At 35.3% G+C, this 27330-nt stretch overlaps 1 protein-coding gene across 1 annotated transcript; it reads left to right on the plus strand.

Annotated features, from left to right (window-relative positions):
* Nucleotides 1-56: 56 nt before the first annotated feature.
* On the plus strand, nucleotides 57-27191 carry LOC100376485 (uncharacterized). The gene is made up of 14 exons (XM_002738273.3): nucleotides 57-221; nucleotides 6657-6799; nucleotides 10117-10289; nucleotides 12114-12504; nucleotides 16907-17754; nucleotides 17910-18130; nucleotides 19131-19302; nucleotides 19821-19931; nucleotides 20614-20763; nucleotides 20919-21038; nucleotides 24661-24824; nucleotides 25805-25892; nucleotides 26540-26576; nucleotides 26790-27191. The coding sequence occupies exons 1-14, from the start codon at nucleotides 118-120 to the stop codon at nucleotides 26954-26956; spliced, it is 2889 nt and encodes a 962-aa protein (XP_002738319.1). The 5' UTR covers nucleotides 57-117; the 3' UTR covers nucleotides 26957-27191.
* Nucleotides 27192-27330: the final 139 nt, after the last annotated feature.

The following is a 27330-nucleotide window of genomic DNA, read 5'->3' on the forward strand; positions in this document are numbered from 1 at the left end:
AGACACCAATTCTTTAAAGAAGTCAGGGAATCCTTTTGTCCCACAATGCATTGTAAGAACCGCGACTCGTCAAAACTTTGTCATTCGCTCGGTTTGCACATGTGAGCCATCTGCAAGATGGTTAAAAAAGTTTACTTTCAAAAGGAGGAAACCTTCCGTGCAAAATGGATTGGTGAAGGGAAATCTTCGAAAGACCGCCGGTGTGGCAACCGTTATTATGAGTAAGTTTTGTGTGTGTTTCTAAGACAATCGAGCCTCTAGACCACTGACATTCAAATTATCATTGAATTCTATTGTGGTCACTTCAACAAGTGTGTGTGCATAGTATGAAAATAATATAATTTGCTTGAATTTAAACAAGCATGCAACAAAACTAGGATATTAAAAATAAAATATATGACATTAGCCATTTTCTTTGGCTTTGTGATTTGGCTTCATGATTGTATTTTCAGACGATGCTTGCTTGCTGAATACAAGTTTCATGAAAGTCTTTAGACATGTTTGGATATTTTGCGAATAGAATTGCGGAAAGAGTTCCTTAAGGCCTCCTCACCCTAACCTAAACCCTAACCGTAACTCCCCAGCCTGCAAAGGAGTACATACAATTAAATTGGGGGGGGGCAAGGTTAGGATTAAAGTTATGGGTGAGGGGGTCTTAAGGAACTCTTACCAGAATTGTTAATTGCTATGCATGGTTATATAAGGAAACAAGGCAGAGCTCCAGAAGGAGTACCTACACTTTATGCAAATTTTTTTAAAATTATGCTAATTTATTCATGACGTAGCAGTTTCTGTGCTCATGAATATTCATTAATTTGTGGGTCAATACATTTTAAAAGGGGCGATATATTATTTTTGGGGGAAGAGTTAGAAAGGAGGATTAGCAATCCTTAGGGGGTCAATACAAAAGAAGGGACCCATTTGGAGAGCAGCCATGCTCCTCGTGTCTGTTGTTGCACGTGACCTACAGCTGTCAACTGTGTTCGTTCTTCGACGACATCGACTGGCTTCGATGTGGGGTAGTATTCTTGTGTTCTGTTTTCCTGACTTGAGTTTTTGAATCCGCTGTTTATGTTTTTAACGTCATTCATGTCTTTTGTAGGAGTGTCCAATCCATGATTCAAACTTGCGATCTTTGAGTTCCCAGCGCACTGTCTTGTCCACTGTACCACGAGTGTCTTCACACAGGAGTTAGGATTTAAGTCCTATTTATAGGAGCACTGTCTTCACTAGCATTCAAAAATCTAACTAAACATACTGGATTTGAACCAGCGATCGCTCACATTGCTGACATAGTACAAATCAACTGAGCTATGTGGGTAGTCATACAAATTAAACAATTTGTTGTCATATTTAGCTTTATTGCCAAATGGTGTTTGCGAGAAAAAGATGGGCAGGCAAGGGAATTGAACCCAGGTCCTCCTGATCACTATGTAGAGAACTGACCCACAAGACCACAATGGATTGACTGGATGTGTTTGCATTTGATAAGACTATATAGTGTGTATATATATAGAAATACAACATATTTCTATTATTGAGTTACAATTGTCCAAAAAATTGCCAATTTTGTGTTTTTACTTGTGTAAACTATATGCATGCCATAACCCGTTAGTGTACATCTTGCCAATTGGGTGTTTGCCATTTGCGTTGCCCATACCTGACCCGACCCTAACCCTAATGCCAAGACACGTTCCTGTTAATAATTCCGTTGCCCATACCTGACCCGACCCTAACCCTAATGCCAAGACACGTTCCTGTTTATAATTGCTCAATAATGATACTCTGTTGTGCACTGTCTGCGGGTAAGTTGCATTGATGTAGAAAAGTCGCATTTAAATTACTTCCACAAATTACAAATTGTTAAATTGAGAGAATAATGTGTGTACAAATATTTTAGACTTATTTTGGTGTAGACAACTCTCATTTAATAATTTTACACCATTACAAGTTGTTAAATTGAGAGAATGAATGTATGGACAAGTATTTGAAACTTATTTTGGTGTAGACATCTCTCATTTGATTAATTCTAACAATTACAAGTTCTTAAATTGACAGAATGAATATATGGACAAATATTGACCATTATATTTGTGAGTAAATACCTGTTGTTTAATTAATTTCCACCTCTACAAGGTTGAGAGAATAAATGTGTCGACAAATATTTGATACTTATTTAGGTGTAAGAACTCGTGTTTGACCAACTTCCGCCATTGCAAGTTGTTAAAATAATGAAATAAATATACTGGTATCATTGGATATTTGATTTAATTGTGAAACTTTCTAACAAAATGTTAACTGCTGGCTTCGAACCCTCAATCAACAATTCCGCAGACACAGTATAAATTCAACAACACCACAGAAGATATTCGTCTGTTGCCTGAATTTAACAAAACTTACCTTGACTTGGGTCTTGTTTATCTCTTGTCACAATCTGGAAATTGTTGAACAAATTGCGCGTCGTCCAGTTTAAGACGTTAGTTATTTTATTATTTATTCATTCAGTTTTGTATGGTGGAGTTTTGTGAGGTTTATTATTTTTTTGCGACGTTCTTTGTTTACTTGTTTACGGTTTGAGAGATTTCAGTTTATTTGATTTACGTTTTTACGGTAGCTCTGAGCGGGACTCGACCCCACTGTCTTTTCAAGCCAATTTTGTTTTATTTTGATGGCACGCTTGTGTACCACGCCACGACGTTGGTCGTTAAGTGGTGTTCATTTTTCTAACTACTCCAGTGTTCCGATGAGTTGAACGGAAAAGCCAAAACAATTGCTGGTTTCTGATTGCTTCGGTTCTGGTGAGTGTGTATCTAGTGTGATTCGAACCCATGTCGTTTGTATTGGGCGTTTTTTTATTTCCCATGTTGGCTACGCCGTAATATGCAACCACTTCCCTGTTTTATTGTGATTTTGAGTGTTTAATGATGTCTTCCTCACCCGTCACGCCATGACCCAGTTTCAACCGCACGGCCATTTTGCAACACAGTTCGTGACCCTCGGCGTCACCCGACTGACTATATGAGCGTTCTGTTCAACTGTTAAGCTAGGATTTATTACCGTTATTATCATTATATTGTCACGTGATTTGTTTTACCTTATGTGTAATGTCTTAAGTATCTTTATTGTAATTTGTATATACCAATTCGTATATACCGAGGAAACGACCCCGATTGAAGGTCATGTATTTTATGACGTCACCAATTCGTGTGTAGGTACTGCTTCTAGATCTGTGCCGAAAACAAAAATTGTTGTCACATCACAGACCAAAACGCAGTATTATACAAATGTTTGCCCCAATTACAGACATTCTGAGAATTATTCAGCAATCAGTTAGCAATATATCTTGGGTCTTTTCCAATCTAGACTTGATGGCGCCGTTGTATCACCCACAATTGGGATCATTCCAATATTTTGCTAGATGTTATTATGTCTAGTCCATTTTTGTAATGGTTACAACTGACTAAAATGAGCGAGGGGTTGACATGTTTCAACAAATTTAAGCAACACCCAACTTGGATACTTAAAATTACGGAAAATCATTACAATATAAATATAAAAAATAAAGAATGGTTGTTTTATACGCATGCTAGATAATACTTGCAATTCACCATGCTGACAACCCCTATGAAATAGTACTGTAAAATGACTAATTTTCACTGGGTTTAAATTTCACTGATTTACCATTTCAGGCATATTCAGTGGGTTTTAAATTCACGGTTTCGTCATTAAGATAATGTGTTCTATGCTAAATTTTACATATTCACTGTGTTTTAATTTAGCGCATTTTTCCAGTCAGCGAAATAAGCTAAATTAAAACCCAGTGAATAATTACCCTCTTTACAGTAATCGAAAACCACGCACCTGTCAATCAAGTGGCACTGACAAGTCTAGATATGACAAAGACCAAAGTGTTTTGCAAAGTTGCAAGTCATTTTGCTAACTGACTGTCCAAATAATTCTCCGAACGGCTGTAATGTCAATAAAAATCCTAATGTTTGAAAATAACAAATTTAATGACTAAAATACCATCACAAAAACTAAAAACTGAAACAAGACAAGCTATGGACCCATAGCTATTCATTTCATAGATATATAGATGTACAGTACAGTTCTCGCGGAAACTTTGGCTTTTGTGGCATCATTGTCGCATACGTATGGCTTCATTGTCGCCTCAGCATCGCATCATTGTGGCATCAGCTTTGCGTCATTGAAAATTGAAGCTGTGTTCGCCTCTCTTATTTGTGGCATCATCGTGGCCTCAGCTTCGCAGTCTCATGGCATCAACATGGCATCAGCTTCAAAGTATTGTGACACGAGTATGACCTCATTATTTTCACTTGGAAAGGCAGTAGAGAAAAACATGTACAGAAGTTCGATATGTAATCGATTTGAAATTCAAAGCGGTAAGGGGAATAAAATAATATGACCAAGAGTAAAATGACATTTTAAAAAGATATCTTGTTTAATTATTTAATGTTGCGAGTATTGGGTACCAAAAACTATGTGAAGTATATTGCAATCTGCAAGGTGACGAGTGTCATATTGACTGCAAGGAAAATCGTGATAAATTTAAATCACACAATGCAATCGTCGTTCGGAAACAACACAATTTGCTATACGAAATGAAGCTGTTCTTGTTATAAAATTACCTTATTTTCGTTCATTTTATTTGCTGGTAAGAGAACAGATTCAGATTCCTCATTTTGGTGGTATTTTTCTGTGTTTTGTTTAGTTTTAGCCGAGTCCGATCCCATGCCCGGACTACTAATACATGCAAAACATGCGAACGCCACCTGGTGCGTCGGCGTTGTCGCCATCTTGATACAAAGTTCCAAAACAAGTACGTACATTTCCAACTATGATTGGATGGTTGTGGTGGCATCGGTCTGGTAAAATTTTACATCTAATTTTCAAAATTAAGTCACGATCAGTGACCTGAGCTCGATCTATATACGTACTTTAAAAGTATTCTCACAAAAAAATATTTTCGAATAAAAACGAGCCACAGGCCTGGTAAAAAATCGAATAGCACTTGACATGCAGAAATAATTTATTGGGCTTCAGAAAAAAAGTGTTCATGTAGTAAATATTTGGTGACCAGTCGATGAACAATTTGAAACTCATTATACACACGAAGTCCTTCAATACTGAATATCATTGACCCCAATGTGGTTTACCTTATTTCCAAACTTGCAAAACTGATTTGTATCTCAGCCCAGTTTTTCTTTTTTCTTTTTTTGAATTGAGGTCAAATCCCAGCCGTTTGTCAAAATATACCAAAATATGTTTTTCAGTGAATGATTGTGAAGCCTGTCACAACACAGTGAATTGACGCCGGAGATTGACAGTACGACGACCCTTCAATTAGCGTCAAATATGCTTTGTTACAACATCATTGATTTGCATGACCTGGGCCACAGAACCATATTTGTCCGTATTGTCAACGGGACTTTGCGAGAGAACCACACCCACATTTTCAACCATTTTTAGTGCGGAAGTTGCCAACAAATGTCAAAAAACTCGTGAATTTTATGGATTTGAATATAATAAAGCTAGCGATTGGTAAGACTGGTTACTAATATATCCCCCGATGCTCTTCGAATTTTTTTAATTATATTTCAAGGCGAGAAATGGATAATTGAAGTTCCAGCGATTTCAAGGCGACTGTTTCACCGCAACAACTCTACGCTGTGTTGTAGTTTCACGAGGTAAAAAAATATATTTAATAAATAGTACTTGTTTAATTATTTGGTTTTACAGCCCACAAATTACGGGACATGATCCCCATGAATTACGATAAATAAATGCTGATTGTGTTGAATAATGGACGTCGGGACCGTTTGGAGAAACCAACGGGCATCAATATTCCAAACAAATTATTGGGACACGGTCGGTAGACATTTCAATCAAATGAAATTATTAACGAAAGATGAGATTTTTCCAGGTATTTATGAACATACTGTCATACCAAATATATGCAAAATTGACAAATACACAAAGAGATATTAGGTTTTATTTTAGCCTTAGAAATATTTTCTTTCACTCAGTCCATGCGTGAGACTTCTATTTAGCTTCATGGTCCTTCGGCTTGTGTTCTCCTTGATGCCACATTGTCGCCATAATGAGGCCACAATGAAGCGAAGCGATAACCGCCTAACTTTTTAATGTCGGGACATTGATGCGATGCTGAAGCGAAGCTGAAGTGAAGCCAAAGCTTCCGCGAGAACTGTACTGTATTGGTTCAACGATCTGATTCAAAATGGCCGACCAGTGGCCATTTTGTTATAATTAATGCTGTTCCAAAGCAATATCTCTCAATATGGACAAGTACTTGTTTGACGATCAGATACAAGATGACTGAATGTCAATCATTTTAATGTTAAAAAATCGTCATAATCAAGCATCAGCTTCTGGAGCTTTGACATGTTTATGTTCCAACTATATCACTATAAACAAAACTATATATCTTAAATTTGATAACTGAGAATGTGCCATGCATGGCTTACATTAACATATCTGTTAATTAAAACAAATTTTGAGAGGATGAATTATTTGAAAAAATAAAATTTAATGAATGGTAATATTAAAAATTAATTTCAATTTAAAATTATATAGTATTCATTCATAGTCGTATTTTTTTTTACATTTATCTGCAGGAGTTTTAATTTAATTGGTAGTTATGGTACTGAACTGCGCATCAATATTGGTGACTACGTGTGTATTAGCAATATTGATGACAATGGTCTGTCGGGTAAAGATACAAGTTTTATTGCTCAAATTGAGAACCTCTATGACACAGGTAAATTGTATAGTTAAATTATTTTTATTACAAAGTAGTGTTTAATAAATTCAATTGATATACAATGATACAGATCTCATTCAATACCGGCTAGCTGTATGGATTGTTAGGTTATTGTAGACAGCTGTTAAAGTGATCATTGGTACTGCCTTTGTGCATACATGTACATGCGTTTTTCTTGTGATGACTTTATTAATTATACATTTTTTTCTGCTCATAATTATTCTCTAGTTTGGATAAGTACAAAATCAGGGACTTGTATAGATTGATCTGTGTGTGTGTGTGTGTGTGTGTGTCTGTTCGTCCGTTCGTCTTTCTGTATCTTGCCACATCTTACACATACATCTGACATTAGATTGGACATATGCACGTGCATTTGTTTCATGATCCGATTCAAGATGGCTGAAAGGCCGCCATTTTAATACCAAAAATGCATCAATATCACACATTTTCACTAATCCGGAACCAAATCTCAGTTGTGTGTAGACGGATTTTGTTTAAACTTGGTACAGAAATTACACACAAAGGAACTGTGTCAGCCATGTTTCAAAGAATGCAGTTCCAGATCCGTATATTGACGTGCCTGAACCAATCAAGTTCCAACTTCACACACAAATCAGAGATTACATGTATATTGCACATATGCATGAACTGATTCATATGCATGAAAATTTCTCAAAATCGCCATCCGCCCAATCTCAGTCGAGCATGTACAGATTTTTTTCTAGCTTGGTACATACATGTACCTTGAATATAGTAGGGCCTTGGTGTACTCCATTTAATTTTGGTGGCCATTTTGTTTCAAGAATGCAGTTCCTGATCCTTATATATGGCATACCTGGGCCGAGCAAGTTCAAACTTGACACACACATCATATTTACCAAACAAACATACATTTTTGTCACCATCAAATCCAAAATGGTTGACTGGCGGTCATCTTCTTTAAACAAATGCAGTTCTACATAGCCATATCTCATACATGCTTGGACCAATCAAGTTTAAACTTCACACATATATATTTCTGTGTCTACAAAAAGGGACTATGTCATTGACAGTGACTTGTTTAGTAAAAGATAATAACCTGAAATTCTGGTGACATTTTTTTTTTGATTCATGTTGGTGCAGTTCTTTACATTCAGTGCATAGATCGGATGTTATAGACCGGTAGTCACTGTTTAAAAAAAAAAAAATTTTCTGGTATTTTTTGTGTTGAAAGCGCCATTTTTGTTATCCCTGTATATCCCAGGTCATTGCCACAGAAAACTAGACTTAAATTATCTCGCAGTAAGTAATTGGTCTATTTGTGTCTTAAAAAAACTATTGCACAAAAATCTAATTTTAAATTAATTGGCACAAAATATATTTTTTCCAATATTAATGTAATTTGTTACACCTTGTAGAGCAGTGCAGGGTATAATTATTATTATAATTATTATTAATATAAATAATAAAAGTAATATTTTTTGTAATCTTGTATTTGTTCACTCAATTGTTTTATGGAAAATAAATTGAAGATTCACTGACTGTTGTCCATGAGCAATCAATTTGTGCAGTTAAGATAACCCTACTAAATTTTGAGCAGTGTTTATCAGGGGCTGTCCAAAATGGCAATTAGCATCATGGGACATTTCTAATTATCTGCCATATTTTGGATGTAAAACAGTAAATTGAACAGAAAACAGAGAGACTTTTTGTCTAAAATAATTGAGCAAAATTAATTGTGGGCTTTTTGAAAATCTATCAGCAAACTTCTGATATACAGTGAATGTGATTCACTGCTTATAAACAGTTCACAGAAGAAACCTACAAGTATAGGCATTGTCTCGGGATCCACCAGACTTTTGAAATTTAGTATTTTGAGGGCACCCAATTTTGAGACCAAATTTGTAAAAATGTCTTCAACTCATTGAAATTGTATAGTAAATATTGAGGGGCATTAAGGTATTCAGGTTAACCAATGAAATTGTCCTCATGACCTTTGGGAATTTTGAGTACTGTAACCGTAACGATGGCCCGTTTAGCTTTTGGCCATGCCATAATGTTTCCAACCAATCAATCCACGTCATTAGTGTTAGCTGGCTGTATTAACATCTATTGACCAGTGTAATTTATGCATTTATCGTAGCCTGTGTTTGACAAACTTCTAAAAGTTCTTCAATAGATCTCAAAATGCAAATGGCCGCAAAAGATCTCATTGACAGTGAGAGAGCTGCAAGACTTTTTTTTGCCCCTCAAATAGTGTTCCATTCCCCCCGTCATCAAATGGACTGTTCCTCTGACCTATATATCTATGGTATTTGGAACAGTGTACGAGATGACTCACTGTCGACAAAATCTTACTGGCCATTTACATCTAAAATTTTTATAGACATTCTGAAAATTTGCAAAAGTGAACACTTTTAGGATAAAGCACAGCAAAATTAATTCTTTCAAAATGTCTGCAAGTCATTGTAATATTGTCTAGATTTGATAATTATTAAAAAAAACACTTAAATTTATCAATTAATTGGACTCAATATGTAAAATATTCCCGCTTTTCAAATTTGTTTATTGTCATCTATGAATAGTTTAACCTTTGACATCTGAAAATCACCACTGTTACCTTTCACAAAATATACCTGTATGATTTTTTTAGTCCCCGTTCGGACGAAGTCCGAAAACGGGGACTTTTAATTCGGTCTCTGTCCGTGCGTCCGTCCGTCCGTCCGGAGTCATATTTCAGAATCCTGTGGACTGATTCCGTTCATTCTTTGCATGTGCCTAGTACCTTATGTGGGACATGTGCACATGCAGTGGTTTAGCGATTTGATTCAAAATGGTCGACTGGCAGCCATCTTGTTTTTTGAAGATGTTGTATTTTGGTCATGCTTTGTCAGTTGTCATTCAAACTTGGTACATAGATTATACATGTTAGGATACATGTCCATGACGATTTATTTCGCAATTGGATCAAAGATGGTCGACTGGCAGGCATCTTGTTTTTTTATATGCGGTATCTTAGACGTGCTCTGTCAGTTTTCATTCAAATTTGGCACATACATGTACTTTATACATGTTAGGATGCATGTGCATGACAATTTGTTTCAAAATCGGATCAAGGATGGCCGATTGACAGCCATCTGACGTTTTGGCCTCAACACTATATTTCCACAATTTATGTACCATTTTCATTCGTATTTGGCACATACATCATACATATCAGTGTGTTTCATAATCAGATCAAAGATGGCAGAATAACGACTGTTTTTATTTTTGGCCATATTACTACTACACAAAACACGTGTTTTGACTTAATTTAGCAATTTATTTTTCCTAAGGGGAGTCTGATGACTGTAAGAAGGCATCACTCAAGTGGTATATTAGACATCAGGAGTTACCAAAGTACAAGAAATTCCAGCAGACTGATAACAGAGAAATATACCTTTACACTCAAAAGTTGAATTCTGAAGATAAGGAAATTGACATTGAAACTATTTGCGGCAAATGTGAGGTAATTACTTATAACTTTTTCCCCCACCAGACTTTCTCACCCTAATTTTTCTGCACTTTTTTCTTGTATTCTTCAATATTTCTGGAAAAGAACCCCAATTTTGGAGCCAACAGGCAAAATTTGAGTTGAGTTTCAGTTTTTACTCAAAAAATTTGGCTATTTTTGTACCGATCTTGATTAAGGAAAGTGTATGCAGACTATAAACGGGACAATTATGTGAATTTGTGATGAAAAAGGGGGTACTGGTGGAGAAAAACTTAGTGATGCAGTTGCTGCATCGCATCCTGTTTGATATCAGACCTGTAGTGACATATACCGTTAAAGTCCTAATATAAACCGCATACGTAATAGTAACCGCACCCCCAATTCCGGCTTCGGGGTAAAAGAGTTCTTAACAAAAATTGAAAACTTGAATAGTACCTATTACTAACCGCACCCCCAATTCAACAAGACCGTGACTGACTTCATTGTTTCAACCAGCTGTTCCAAAACGGCATTGTTCCTAATCCTATTCATTTGTTTCGACAACATGGCTAAAAATATTCACACCTATTTATTGTTCAGCGATGATAAGATGTCAGACAGGCAATCAGGCAATGAAACTGCTTTTGTTCTGGCGGCGACCTCTGTCAATACTCTTTCTGAATACGTCTGTGTTTCGTAAGTTTTAGACAATGAGCTTTTATCACCGTAAAAGTGTTAAACTGAGCATTGAAGAATAATTTATCTTTCGAAAACAAATAATTTCTTGATTTAAAAAAAAATCATGCCGTTTTCCCATGGAAATCAAAGGCAAAAGATCGCACTGCATTATCGGTAAATCTCTTCCGTGTTCACCATGAGGTTGCTGAACTGTCATTAACATATTTAAATGAGCTATGTAATTTAGACACGTGGGCACCAACCAGCATTTTGATTGGTTAATTAGCGACTTGACCTATCCGATCAATAATACGTCCCGTGAGCATTCAAAAACATGGCGGATATCGTATCGGCTGTTTACATGTGACTGAAATCATTCGCTTACGGGGAAACTAAGTTGAATTTTACTTGCATTTTATAACAATTCAACGAATTTATTTTTCGTGCGTTATTGTAATCACTACTAAATAATAATCACGAATATCAACACTTCGAAAACAAGTAAGTTATTCACTTGTGACCCGCAGCATGGCCGGATCGAGCTACCGTTATGTGATCATTTGCTACTAAGCAGTGCATTCGTGTTTTTATTTGAAACTTCTGTTAGAATATACTTTTCGTTACCAAGAAAATTAAAAAAATAAATGCATATTACATTAAAAATACCGAGTATTTTTTGTATCATGTTGAATTTTTTTTTGATTGACTGTAATTTTTCAACATTTCGTAACGCCTATTTTAGAACCAAAATAAGGCCTTTCACTCTTCCCCGACGCCTATTCAAGAGATTGTACGGTGTATTGTTTGTTTTGTGCATGTGTTGTGGACAAAAAATGACCACGCCCATTTAGTGATTGCAATATGTACGTAATAGAAACCGCACCCCGAACTTGAGCTTTTGATCCTAATTTTTAAATTGATACATTGTAATATAAACCGCGGTTTATAATAGGACTTTAACGGTAGAGCACGTGTAATATACATTGTTTACTTAAATGAAATTCTAACATCCGCATTAACATTATGGCAGCTAGGAATTTGAATATTGTATGGCATGGCATTCTTGAAGTCAAAATTTTGCAAAAGTTTTTTGACACTTCAATTTTCACTGACTCACAGAATTTGGGTCATTGCTTTAGCAAAATTATAAAGTGGTTTTCAATGGAATATTTTGTTTTTCAGGTTGTCCATTTACCAAATATGGAAGATGTATTACCCAAGTATGTTGTCAGTAATGGTATGAAAACATATTATGTGCGAAAGGCATTTAATGGTATCAAGTTTGTGCCACTATATGATAAATCCACTGCTAAAACTCCATCAAAAGCGACAGCGAAGACACCATCCAAAACATCCACCAAGACACCATCAAAGTCATCTTCTAAAACGCCATCAAAGTCATCTTCTAAAACGCCGTCAAAGTCATCTTCTAAAACGCCGTCAAAGTCGTCAACTAAAACACCATCAAAATCATCTAAAACACCATCAAAGTCATCTACCAAGACCTCGGCAAAAATATCTGGTAAAACACCATCAAAAACATCTTCATTGGCTTCATCAAAAGACGAAACAGGTGTGTATGACAGTTCTCATTGTCATATTTTACTTGATCAGTTTTACAAGTCAATGTCCTCTAACATCAACTGTTGACTGCTGAAGGCTTAAATGTTATGGTTTTTGTTTTTTTTGCTTTCACATTTATTTTGTTTATATGATGTGAATTTTCTTTTACAAAATCCAAATATTTTTTCAAATATTGTAAGATGCATTTCAGGGTAAGTTTTTTTACTCCCATGTGCGAAGCACAAAATGGGAGTCTTTGCAGTTAGTGTGTCTGTATGTGTGTATGTGTGTGTGTGTGTGTGTGTATGTGTGTCCGACTGTTCCACTGCTGTCTCAAGAACCATACATCGGTTTTTGATGAAACTTGGTGCATAGATGCTCTGGGCCAATGCGCAGATTTGATTAGGTTTTGGTAAAAATCCATGCTTGTTAATTACCTAATTTGCATGATAATTAGCTAATTTTTAGCTGTTCTATGACTGTTCCACTGATATCTAAAGAACCACTCATTGGATTTTGATGAAACTTGGTACATAGATGCTCTGAACATGTGCGCAGATTTGATTAATTTTTGGTAAAAATCCGTGCATATTAATTACCTAATTTGCATGATAATTAGCTATTTTTTAGTGGTTCCATGACTGTTCCACTGATATCTAAACAACCACTCATTGGATTTTGATGAAACTTGGTACATAGATGCTCTAAACTATTGCTAGGTTTTGATTAGTTTTTAGTAATAATCCGTGGATACTAATTACCTAATTTGCATAATGATTAGTAAATTTTCGGTTTTTCCACTGATATCTCAAGTACTAATCATCGCATTTCAATGAAACTTGGTACATAGATGTCATACAACACTGCACAGACCTGATAGTTTTTATGGTAATATCAGTACATATTAATTACCTAATTTGCATAATTAATTAATTTTCAGCATTTGATATAAGTAGTTAGCATTACATTTCAATGAAACTTGGTACTTACCTACTCAAGGACTATGCAGAGATTGATTGTTTTCGATAAATATTTGTGCATATTAATCACCTAATTTGCATAATTAGTTAATTTTCAGCTTTTCCACAGGTATCTCAAGTACTAATCATCGCATTTCAATGAAACTTGGTACATAGATCCTTTAGGACTATGCAGAGACCTGATTAGTTTTAGGGTAAATAATTGTGAATATTAATTACCTAATTTGCATAATTAATTTTCAGCTTTTCTACTGATATCTAAAGTACTAATCATCACATTTCAATGAATCTAGAATTATGCAGACCCAATTAGTTTCCGGTAAATATTTGTGCGAATTAATCACCTAATTTGCATAATTAACCAACTTTCACACTGATATCTCGGGTACTATACATCACATATCAATGAATGTACATGGATGCTGTAGGACAATAGACAGACCTGAATAATTGTGGGTTAAAATCTGTACATATTAATTACCTAATTTGCATAATTAACCAATTTTAAGCTTTCGCACTGATATCTAAAGTACCGTAAAAACTCCAAAATTTCGACCGGTTTTAAATAATTGGTGTTAGAAATGTGACGTGTTTTTAGAGTCAAAATTAAGGTGCATTTTCGGACGGTCGAATTTTTCAGAATAGAAATCAGCAAAAAAAAAATGGGGATGATAGACAGTGTGCTTCATTAGTTTTTAAAAAATGCAATGTCCGTCAATTGACGTAAACTTCCTCATGTTTCACGGTAAAAGCAAAGGTCGTGGCCGAGTTGTAAATCAAAATCTAAACAAAGTCATCAATCAGTGAGTATTATGACAAGCAAAACAAAACATCAAGACGCGGAGAAGAGGTCAGCACAAAACTAATAGGTCAAAAGACAAAGCTGTCTCGCACTATCTAGGAAAACTTGCGAATGTTCGAAGTACAGGTACCCATTGGACAAAAGATACATGGAAGTTTAGCAAACGATCTCCCCGACCCAGTGCAATGTATCCGGTTAGAATCAAAGCTCACGTGTCCCTTATTTGAGGGACCAAATTCTGCCGTAAATTCGCCCTTGGATTAAAAAATAAAATGGGATTTAAGAAAATAAAATGGGACTTTTAAGGTGTATTTTGGCGTCATTTTTCGGACATTTCAATCAATCCTGCCGGCTAAAATAGAGTCTAAGTTTTACCGTAGTCATTGACGTCTGTCTATTCAAGAGTACACGTGTATGATTTTTATCGTGACTAGCGTGAGCGGGTAAGCTTCCTTTCGAGAATGAGCTGTTATCACTGTGAACAATGTTAAATTATTCTTCAGATGACCAGTTTATTTTTTAAAAACAACTAATTTTTTTATTTAAAAAAAATCGTGCCGTTTTCGCATCAAAATCCAAGCCAAAATATCGTACTACAACATCAATCTCTTCCGCATTGCGTTCAATAACATTAACATATTTAAATAAGCTATGGTAATTTGAACACGTTGGCATCATCCAGCTTTTTGATTGGTTAATTAGCGATTTGACCTAAGAGAACATGGCGGATATCCTACAGCATCAAACGTTTATACGAGACCAGAATCATTCGCTTACGATGAAACTAAGTTGACTTTTATTTGTATTTCATAACCATTCAACAAATTTATTTTGTGTACATTATTATAATCACTACTGAGTACAGTAATAATCAACAATTCAGAAACGCAGCATGCCGAGATTTTTGTGTTCGTTTTTATTTGAAACTTCGTTTATTTAGAATATATTTTCGTTACCAATAAAATAAAAATCTCTCAGTCAATCAGAAACCCGGATTCATGCCTTTGAGGAAGGTCCCGTTTGAACGCTCACATCGTTGTTTTTTTTCGTTTGGGGGAAAACTAAAACTGGTCGCAATTTTCGAATAAGAATGAGTCGGCAATTTTTAGTGGAGTCGAAAATTTGGAGGTAAATAAAACACCGAAACCCGGCAAATAAATAGGCGACCGAATTTTTAGAGGGGTCGAAATTTTGGAGTTTTCACGGTACTAATTATTCCATTTCAATGAAACTTAGTACAAAGATGCTCTAGGACAATGTACAAACCTAATTAGTTTGGGGTAAAAATCTGTTCATATTAATTCCCTAATAAGCATAATAATTCATAATTTTTTGGTTCTAATCACATTTCAATTAAACTTGGAGACATAGATTTTCTGTTACATTGCGCAGACCTCGTTAGTTTTACACTCAAATCTGGTCATATTAATTTTCTGATTTGCATAATTAGTTTTCAGCTAAGTAATTTCGAATTATATTTAATGTGTCTCCAATACTCTCAGCACATGGGAGTTCTTTCTAAGCTTTCTTTGATTTAATATATTATTTTCTATTGAGTCAACAATACAATAAGTGAAACCAGTGGCATCATGGGAAATCTTTACTTCTGTGGAGCACATGAGGCAGTGTGCATTCATTATACATGTTCTTGAAATTGTATGATCTTTACTCTAAATTTGCTTGAAAGCAACAGTGTAAGTGTAAAACAACAACTTATGTTGCCCTCAAGTCGGAAAGTTGAAAAATTGGGTCGGTCGGTAAGTCGGCCTGATATTTTTTTTTTTTTAAACTTGTGAAAACTAAGGGTATCGTAAATAGCTGAGGTATATGGGAATCAATCAAACGCATGCTAGATATTAAACACAAAAATCAAAGTGTTTCTTTCAGTCTTTTGTATTTAAACACAGATCAACCTGAGGTTCAAGGTCGCCACTTATCCTCCCGGGACCCTGGGGATCAAACAACGGTCCGGGATCGTTAAATTTTAGAGGAAACACTTTTTTACTGCTTAAAATAGTAAGTTTTTAATATTTGGGCCTAGTAAAAAAAAAACCACGACCTGGTATTTCATATTTTTCGGTCGGTCGCTGAGGGCAACAAAAACATTTTTTTTTGGCCTAATGTATCCAGGAGAGGCATTAAACAATCTAAGAATGTCCTTGTCGTTATTTGTTGGTATTTTCTGGAAATTATGATGGCTCAAATTATTGCTGCAAGGAATTTTAGGCATTTGATGGTTTAATGAAATTCAAAAAACAAAAGACAAAATTTGGTGTGAAACATTGTTTTCCTTGCACAAAACAGTTCTCATCATCTTGTGAAATATATGCAAATTTGTCCTGCAAATTGAAAGTAATTTACAGTACTTGTATAATGAAATTATGCCTGAAAAAAAAGGTTTTCCTCAACATCCTAGGAAGAATTTACATTTGTTTTGCTCTCAAATACATGCATTCAAGGTTTATTTTTCCTATTCTACAATTCGATCATGCTAACAAAATTGCTAAAAAAATGAGTTTGGTGCAGGTTTCAAACGTGACATGCACAATGACGAGAAGAAAATCTTTTTGGCCTTAGTTGGACATATTATTTTAATCAAATTGTTTTTTTGATTATTTTGTCCAAATTAGAATGTCTGATATCTCCATCCAGAAGAGGTATGTACAAAGATAAAGATGTTTTGAACTTAATTTCTGATGACGAGGATGATGTTATCTCTTTCGCGCCTTCAGTGAGTAGTAGCAAATCATCTCGCAGTTCAAGGGCCACCAAATCAAACAGTAAACGAAAGGCGAGTAGAAGTGAAATTGGTGAACTTTCGGTAAAACCCAAGAAACACTGCGGTGATGGTAGTGAGACGTCGTCATTGAGTGGATCAGAGTCTAGTTTGAAGTGCCCATCCACAGCTCCACCAAAGGAAAATCGAAGAGTTTCCAATATAAAATCTATGTCTGAAAAAAAAGTGATCAGACGTTCTACAAGGAAATCCCTGTGCTATGACATAGACATCAATAATACTACTAGAAGACGATCTACAAGACAATCCTTAAACTTTGGAGAAAAGGTTTCAAAAACTGATGCCACGTTTGATGATCTGAGTCCAGTATCGGTTGTTTTGGAAACGATTCAAACTGAGAAAAAAATTAAACTAAGTAAAAAAATGTGTATTGAACTAAATGATGATTTAGATGTGAAACCACTTACAAATAAACACTCAGGTAAAAACAAAAAATCTAAACGTGAAGCAAACAATCATAGTATATCTGTGAAAAGAACTCCATCACGATCAGCAAAGAAAAAAGTTGAAATCCCTTCATCTGAAAGCAGTGATTATGATGATAGTGATGATGATGATACTTTCAATGTTGAGAATGAAGTGGAGAGCAGTGACGATGAGAATTACGAACCTGTCAAAACTCCAAAATCTAAAAAGACTGTTGTGGCAACTCCCAAAAGTAATCAAAGGCAGAGAAGAAAGGTACAGTACATAAATATGAAATTTAATTTTTCAAATAATATTTATTTGATATTTTGAAAGTCTATCTATGTTATGTATTCATTATTTTTTCACTCATCGCAAATGTATCGTCAGTACATATAATTGTTTCATAGTCCATTTGTCCGTTTTCGCAGAGTACGATGGTAACACCGAAAAATAAAACTCCGAAACGAGGCTATTTGACACCTAGTATACCACAGCGTTATCAACCGTGTAACTTTCCAAGGAGTCCCTTGGAGGCTGCTCGAGCTAAACTACATGTGTCAGCGGTTCCTGATACACTGCCTTGCAGGGAAATGGAATTTGAGGATATCTATGCTTTTGTAGAAAGTAAAGTCCTGGATGGAAATGGAGGGTGAGTAAAACTAAAGTCATCTTACTGGTGTACATACATACGTTTAATGGTGTGATGGCCAACACTGAAAAATTATTTGTTGGTGTTAAAGTTCTTGTGCAGAACTTTATTTTATCTTTTTTTCTGGTGCTCGTGTTGAATCATGCAAGGTAACCAATGTTTGTGGATATAATGTTAATGTATATGTCTTAAAACAGGGGTGTGTCATCTGTCTTTGTTTGCGACCGAACCTATATCTTAGACATGCCTGGACCCATTACATTCAAACTTCACACATACATCATACATAATAATATTATACTTATGCACATCAATTTGTTTCACGATCTGATACAAGATGGCTGAATGACAGCCATTTTTGTACTGAAAAATCATTTCTCGGCTGTTTACAGATGGGTTTTATTCAAACTTGGTACTTACATCAGACATTGATGCACATCATTTTGTTTTTCAGAACGGATTCAAAATGACCGACTGGTGGCCATTTTGTTTTAATGAATGTGGTTCCAGAGCCATATCTCTGACATGCTTTGACTGACTATGTTCAAATTTTATATATTCGTTATACATTATAGATATTCAGATATTAAATAACAAATTTAATGACACCTAATCTATCAGAAATGACTAAAATACCATCACAAAGACTAAAAACTGACACAACAAAAGCTATGGACTCACAGCTAATCATTTCATAGATGTACAGATGTATTGGTTCAACGATTTGATTCAAAATGGCTGACCAGTGGCCATTTTGTTAAAATTATTGCTCTTCTAGAGCAATATCTCATTATGGGGCAAGTACTGTTTGACGATCAGATACAAGATTACCGAATGTCAAACATTTTAATGTTAAAAAATCATCATAATCAAGCATCAGCTTCTGGATTCATATCTCCGACATGTTTATGTTCCAACTATAATACTATAAACAAAACTATACATCTTAAATGTAATAACTAACGGGGACTGTGCCATGCATGGCTTGTTTTTGTTATAGTTGTATGTACATATCTGGTGTCCCTGGTACTGGTAAAACGGCTACTGTACATGAAGTATTGAGAACTTTAGAACAGGCTACAGAGGAAGGAATGGTGCCGTCATTTGAATTTATTGAAATAAATGGAATGAAGTTAACAGAACCACATCAGGCCTATGTACAGATATTGAAGGTGGGTAAAATTAGTTTGGCCAGGCCTATACAGATATTCAAGTAGGGCACATTTTGTGATAATGTAAGGCTACGCCTTTTTCACATATCAAATTTTGTCATTTAATCTTTGTAATTGTCATCGCTAAAAAGTTTTACAGGCATGGTTTTCTGCAAAAGTTGCGGTGACTGACCGGTCACTGGTAGCATAGTGGTTGTCGCATCAAACTTGTGATCGATAGACCCAAGTTCAAATGCCCACACAACCCTGTCATGTAGTCCCAAACATGAATATGACTTCTGTGGCAAAATGCACTATGCACATAAAAAAAAAAAAAAAAAAAAATCACCCTGCTTCACACCTTCTGTCAGTGTTCAGCATGTGTTCTAAATCTAAGGATATTGAAGCTGACAGCAGTTAGTGCCAGGTCTTTTGAAAAAAAATTATGATTTGTGCTTTGAGTTTTTCATTCAAACATATAATTTTTTCAACACTTGGTCATTCATCCATGGAGTAATGGTATTGCTGTATTCTTTTAGCAACTGACGGGCCAGAAAGCAACTCCAGAGCATGCTGGGAATTTATTGGAGAAAAGATTTAACAGACAATCGGCACCAAGACAAAAAACAGTTATACTGTTGGTGGATGAGGTAAAGTTTGCTTACCAAAAATGTGTGTTTGTGTGGTGACATTGACCATTGTCTATAAGAATACTTACTTACATACATACTTTGAGGTATTTTCGTAATAACCTTATTATTATACATCTTTTCCTTCCAAGGATACATCATAGGAATGCCGAAATCCAAAAAATTTAGAACAGAATCAGCGAACGTCTTTGTGTGGAGTCCGGTCAAACTCCGATGGCAGCCATGTTTGTTTTTATTATTAGAGGACGCTTATACATGTAATCATTCCATATTTGGAATTCGCATTTCCCTATATGGTAGGATGAAAATGTAAAATACCGCAAAATTACGCCAGCTGTAATGACGTTACGGTGACAGATGTATGGCAGTGGTGAAAAATTCTAATCAACCTAATCAATCGTTCTTTGATTTAAGAGAAACCCTAAAATATCATGGAAATTCTTCCACAATATCTTAGCTCTGTTATTGGGGATCAGCGCAGAGCTGTTCATATAGGAGATTGTCTGCCTGTTAACTATTAGTTTTTTGATTTATTCATGAAAATTGCCAGCCTGATTACGTATGGTTGACCTCTGCCTGATTTGTTCATTTCATTAGTTTTGTATTTAAAAAAAAAAAAATTGTTTTTTTGAAATTGAAAAAAATGATTCCACAACTTAGAACTTTTTTTTCTTTTCTCCAGTTGGATCTACTGTGGACACGAAAACAGAACGTCATGTATAACTTGTTTGATTGGCCGACTAGACCTCATGCCAAGTTAATTGTACTAGCGATCGCTAATACTATGGATCTACCTGAGAGAATTATGATGAACAGGGTATCCAGTAGATTGGTAAGAGTATATAGTTATCACCCCCATATATAATGGTATATTCTCATTGTATGTAGTAGTGTTTCTGATTGACATGCCGAGTTAACACATCTCTGTGGATGTATGTTGTTAGTCTTTGAGTACTTTTTCAAAAATCAAATGATTTCTATCTTTAGGGTTTGACTCGTATGACCTTCCAACCGTATACACATACACAACTACAGCAGATAGTGCTCTCACGAATTAGAGACATTGATGCGTTTGATGATGACGCTGTACAGTTCGCTGCTAGAAAGGTTAGTTCGGTTTGATTTTTGTGTTTACAAAATTACCGTATTTATCCGGGTATAAGCCTAGGGTCCTGAACATGGAAAATTGCCAAAAAATAGGGGTGGGCGTTTGCCAGGAGATCCCCGGCAAAAAAACTCGGAAATTCGCGAAAATTGACAACACACGGATCGAACTGCGGTAGGGAATAGAACTGCAAATGAAAACATGCAATGGAAATAAATGAACAATATTCAACATTAGAAGTAAAAAACATAGTTGAACTCTGGTGACCTTGTATTTTGTTATATAATATAATTCTCTTTATCATAGTTTGTTTCAATATAAATATGCATTGTCATAATTAATTTTGAATACAAACAAGTTTTGGGGTTGAACCAACAGTGGGGAATCAGTCTACCGAATGTCCTTAAAAGATGTAAATATCTTACAAAAACATTGGTTCCTTATTTGTTTAATCATTTTAAGGGACATAATTTCCAGCTTTATTCAAAGTAATTCAGATATTTTAGTATAAAAACAAATACCTCATTGCAAAAAAAAGTGCTGCATTTAGACGTGAATAGATTCATAAAACATTCAAGATAACAAAAAATCTTAGCTGGCTTTTGTCCAAGTATTTTGTACAGGTGTCTGTCAAAAATTAATGATTCTCTGAGACAAATATGAACTGCCTCATTGTGTGACTATTGTATTATATGAAAAGTAAAAAAAAACACCCTTTATGAATAGCTATCATGTTGCAAGCTCTGCTTTGTATGCAAATCAACTTAAATAGTTAGTTGGTGTACAGTGGAGGGAGAAGTCAACAGTACTGTTGCCTCCTGAGAATCTACATCTTCAAACACTGCAATCTTTGAAGTGCGTTTTTAAACCAGTATTATAAAAACTATATCATTCTGTTCTAATAGCTGAAACATATTTCTGCGAGTTTTCATTTGTCGAATGAACTGTTTGTCAAATACAGAATACATATATTTTAGAACAATTTTCTTTTTAAAATGTGGATGAAATGTTTTGCTTTTTATGTATTTTTTATGTATTGTTTTTGATTTGATACCTTTGAACTAAACAGATTTTCTATTAGCTTCAGATCTTGACCCAGTTCATAGGAGTGTTTATATTGATTTTCTGACATCTTGTTTTCTGTAAAGAATTTATTGGTAGGTTTGCAAATGTGTATCAGACTGTGCAATCTCTCCATGAGTTGGTTTTGAAACCCAGTATGGGATTCTGAGATGCATTACCAAGGATATTATTACAAGATAAATGATTTGCTTCATTGAACACATACAACAATGCATATTTCCACTGAGATCAGTGACCTTTGATGTGTATCACCAGTGATCAGTCAAGTAGAAACAGTCAAAATATTTTATCAGATTTTCTCAATTTTTGCATGATATTTTCATACAGGACATCTGTTGTTCAAACTCAGGGAAGACTTTATACTGATGAATAAGGTGACCAAGTTTGATGAAGTTTGGAATAGAATTAGTAAAGTTATTATGCACACAATAACAATTATTAACGACGATGACAACAACAACGACAACGCCGGACAAAATTTTTCCCTTAATATACCTTTCCCTTCCATCTTTGATGGTACGGGCAAGGTAACAAAATTAATGTATTGCTTATAATGTGACAAATAAACCAGAAATAATAAAAGTCGACAGGGAGGAATCATTTGAATTAGGATTTTCCCGCCGACAAACGCGCCCAATACGCGTGAACTCAAAATGAATTAAAATGTCAGGAGTTAAACTGCGTAAAATGATTTCCAGTCTCGACAAATTACGAATCAACTGTCATACAAGATCAATAATAATTTACAAATTTACACTGTAAAAATTATAAAAATTCATAGCTGTTTGAAAAAAACTTCTCAGATCTTTATTTGTACATTCATTGCCATCTTTGTCAAACTCAAAATCCTCAAATTCCAAGTCGTCGTCACTGTAGCCGTCGAACAAAATCCCTACGACTTCTTCCTGAAGTTTGTCGATATTGTCCCACACAATTTGGACTTAGCGCTTTTAATCCACGGATTTCACAGTCTGTCAGCTTGGCACTTTTCATTCATGTCTAATCACAATAAAGAGACGAGAAAAATGGGATCGCTCTGCTGCGATGGCACACGATGCTTTTGTTTACAGTCTGGCAATCATCTTTGACCTTTATGCATCTGCTTTACTGATTGGATAAGAATGACATCACGACTAGTTTTTCATCATAAAGGTCAAATCGTGACATTGCATTTTTATCAGACTCGACGCTTATTAATCGCGGTGAAAGTTATCATTCAGCAAGTTTCGGCGGTTGGAATGTCTCACTATATGGATATCGTGGTGGACTTGAAATAGGAAGTTTTTTTTATTCAACGACAGAAGAATGGTTTTCATGACAGAAATGCAATAGCGGTGATGAAAGATGGTAAAAATGTTGGCAGTCTTCGGCGTGACATTGCAAAATTGCTGGCCCCAGTTATGGATTTGCAAGCCGCTACCAAATAGTTTATAAAGCCAAAATAACATGATTTCAACCACTCTAACAGGTACGGGTTGCTACAATATTGCAACATTGGTTTCATTGTCGACGACGCTAAAGCTGAATGAGTGCGACACTTGCTTAGCGGCTCTCCTTATACGATTTGCTTGAATCGTTTCTAAGGAAGCACAAACCAATCGGCCGGCTCTTTTTAGGGCCACGACATATTTCAAAAAGAGAACTAACAATGCTGCTTTAATATATATTTTATAGACTTGCTGACTGTTATGATTCTGAAAAAAATCAGTGGTGAATGCGCTGCCCTGAAGGCAGAAAGCTGGTACAGCTATTTCGCGTTCACCCCTTGTTTTACGCAATTATCAATTACATTTAAAGAATTTTTGTAAGCATCACGACAAACTTCAAGAAAGTCAACTGTTAATACAACCACAGTCAATGAATAAAAAATATTTTTTTGTTATTTTTTGTGTAGAAAAAAGACCCCTTGGCGTGTGCCTGGATATGACCTCAACTTCTTTATTGTGTCAAAAGTGGGGGGTGGGCGTTTGCCCAGGCATGGGCTCTTACCTGGATAAGTACGGTATAGGCAGAAACAAGTAGTAGAATTTCCAACAGTTAAAAGATGGCTATGATGATGGACGCTAATAGTAGTTAACAGCCTGTTTAGAGTTGAGGTTTTAGTAAACATCAAGTATTTGCCCTAAACTCTTTTTGCAATGGGATAATTTGAGCGGATGAAATTTTGCAAAATTTTTCACTGCTACAGAATATCATGTGTCCTGAAATTCATCAAAATTTGTCCTCTGTTAAATTGCAACCGTTTATTGTATTTTTGAATTTCTTTAGTGCAATGAAAACAAAATTAACCCTTTAAGCACTGTATATTCCACACCAAAATTTTTATGAAATTGTCTATAATATATTTTCATTACTTTGAACCAAATTAGCATAACTGCTTATAAGCTACAGGTCACAATGACAATTTTTGAAAAAAATACAACAAATTTATCTGGTTGATCCATGTTTTACGTTTGTGTGAATTATAGGTGTTTCAACTGGAGTATCAATCGCACATGAATCGAACTGTACACTGTCTTCACACTCGTGTCTGTCTTACAGGTTGCTGCCGTGTCTGGAGACGCTAGACGTGCACTTGATATATGTAGAAGAGCTACCGAGATCGCTGAGTTGCAATCTAAGGATTTGAATCAATTGGTTGATATCAGTCACGTAGAGAAAGCAATTCAAGAAATGTTCTCATCACCAAAGATAGTAGCTATAAGGTAAAATATCTCAATGCCATTGGCTCAAATGCATCATGTGATCAATTTGTATCATGTCACAGTAGAGATGTAAAAATCATTTTACTAATATGGCAGAAGCCTATGGCCTTGTCGTTTGTAGAATATCAAAGTTATTTTCAAGAGTGATGAGGTGTATCCGGTGGCCATATTTTTTCGAGTGAAGCGCCACACCACATCACAAGTGAAAATAACCTTATACACACAAACGTCAGGCCAATACCATTGGAGTTAAGTTATTATTTCATGCGTTCCCAGGAATGTTGTAATCATGGCACATACAATGTTTGTGACCTACTTTAAATTTTGTGCAGTGATTGGTCAACCTGACGTTCCATCATGTTCATATTTAATAATTGCACAAGTGCGCTCACTAACAGTGTTGGCGATTAAAAAAAACAAAAACGATACGCTATAGTCCGCCATCATGTGTGCGAGACAGTGACTTTATTTAAACATGTTTTAACATTGACATTCAAAAATAAACATGTATTTCAAATACATTGAGCCCCACATCCGGAGTTTCGGCTTGTAATATTTGCATAACAGTCATTAAATAACACACTAATTTGCATATCGCCAGTGAAAATACCGGTCGGCCTGTACGTTACAGCTATCACAAACATAATCATTCACTGTTCTATAAAATTCATTATGAAGTATTTTCAATGCACATATGAAAGGTATCTCGTGGAATAGTACGTAAACGGCAAATACACAGAAGATACTGTTTTTTTGCACATTTGCATATCGACAGTGGAAATACATATATTTTCAAGAATGCAACAAAATAAACAATACAAATATGATGAGAAATCTATTAACTATTGGTATTTTTAATTGTAGTGATCAACATCTACACTGAATGGAATTGTGCAGATACCAAGTTTCCTGTGTTATGTGGCTATAATATTAACTTTTGATTATGTTATTAAAAAGTAAAATTTTTGTCTTATCAACAGAGAATGTTCACTTCAAGAACAGTTGTTTCTGCGGGCTGTAGTATCAGAATTCCGAGAGTCAGGCCTGGAAGAAGCTCCATTCTCAAAAGTATGTACAAGATTTGATCCTACCATGCTTCTTAATTGTATTTTGAAAATTAACTTGCATGTCTATGGGTAACACTTCCTTCTAGTGACGAGATGTATCTGTGATGTTCATACATGCAAGTTATGCCATTCATCGATATTTTAATCTGTTGACAGCATTGATAACACCAAACTATGTTATTTTGGGGGTTGATCTTTACTCTGGGTTAACTTGGCCTGATTGGCACTGGGATAGTGTGTTGAATTCCCATAATGCCATTTTGATAGGCTGATGGTCACATAGCCCTGTCGCATAATCCCAAATATGGAATATGTCATGTACATGAAGTTGTACAATGGTTGTACAATGCACAATATGTCAGCAATCACATTTGCAAATTGTCTTGCATGAAACGTATTATAAAATGTTTATAATTTGATTCACTGCTTCACAATAGAATATTTTTTTCCTGGTGGCAATCATGTCCCACAAGGCATCTTGTTTTGTTTTCTGCTTGGGTGAATTTTGTTTTTACCAAACCTCAACCAATTGCTTTTTAACTTAATTAGAAGAATTAAGTTCATTCTCAAGGGTGTATTGTTGATGATTTCACTCAGATAAGGATATGTTATCATTCATTATTATTGTGTCATTTATTTACTCAACAGATTTTGAAGCAGCATTCTTCCATCTGCAGACTTGAAGGTAAGTTTATGGATCTACTATCATCTGCTGTTCATTTCTCCATTGCAACCACCACTTCACTACTGTAGTTGTGAAATCCCCCCCCTCCCCACAAGTACCAGGATGGACGCCCTTTTGAGGGAGCATTGATCATGATTGTGATGATGTGACCTATAGTTGTTAAAAAGTAACTGAATGTGAAATTGATAATGTGTTCTGAACCTTAATATACAGGTGTACAGCCTCCAACAACATCAGAAGTATCTGCAGTTTGTTGTCGTCTTGGAAGTTCACGGCTGGTTTTAGTGGAAGGTGGACGTAATGATATGCACCAGAGGGTTAGATTAAACGTCAGTCAAGATGATGTCTTTTATGCATTGAAACCGAAAGGAAAAATGTAAAAATAACAGCATTGAATGCCTGCCAAAAGACAACTGCCAATATTTTATTGAAGGGAGCTCTCTATAGTTCTGGGCAACACACTTCATTTTTCTCGTGTAGATAAGGTGAATTGTAAACTTTGAGCGTTTGTTTTTTTAATTCTGAAACTGATTTTAAAGTTTCCTTACTATTTATGGCAAATCAATTTACTCTTTTAATGTATTTTTGTATTGGAATAAATATTTGTTTTTCATATACATCTCGCTTGATTTTGTAATAGCTGTGATTTTGAACATTTTTTTAGCTCCGTTGTCAATTTTGACATGTGTACCTAACTGGGGATAGAGTAGTTTGTTTGAATCTGTTGCATGAAAGGAACCATAGAACATTGTGA

The sequence above is a fragment of the Saccoglossus kowalevskii genome, chromosome 9 (genome assembly GCF_978046115.1).
Source record: "Saccoglossus kowalevskii chromosome 9, keSacKowa6.1, whole genome shotgun sequence".
In the NCBI taxonomy this organism is placed as follows: domain Eukaryota; kingdom Metazoa; phylum Hemichordata; class Enteropneusta; family Harrimaniidae; genus Saccoglossus; species Saccoglossus kowalevskii.

Excerpts from the sequence above, each read along its gene's own strand:
- LOC100376485 (XM_002738273.3), top strand. The coding sequence starts at position 118 with ATGGTTAAAAAAGTTTACTTTCAAAAGGAGGAAACCTTCCGTGCAAAA. Across the intron at positions 17,755-17,909 it reads ATCAAAGGCAGAGAAGAAAG|AGTACGATGGTAACACCGAA; the intron begins GTACAGTACATA and ends CCGTTTTCGCAG. Across the intron at positions 24,825-25,804 it reads CCAAAGATAGTAGCTATAAG|AGAATGTTCACTTCAAGAAC; the intron begins GTAAAATATCTC and ends TCTTATCAACAG.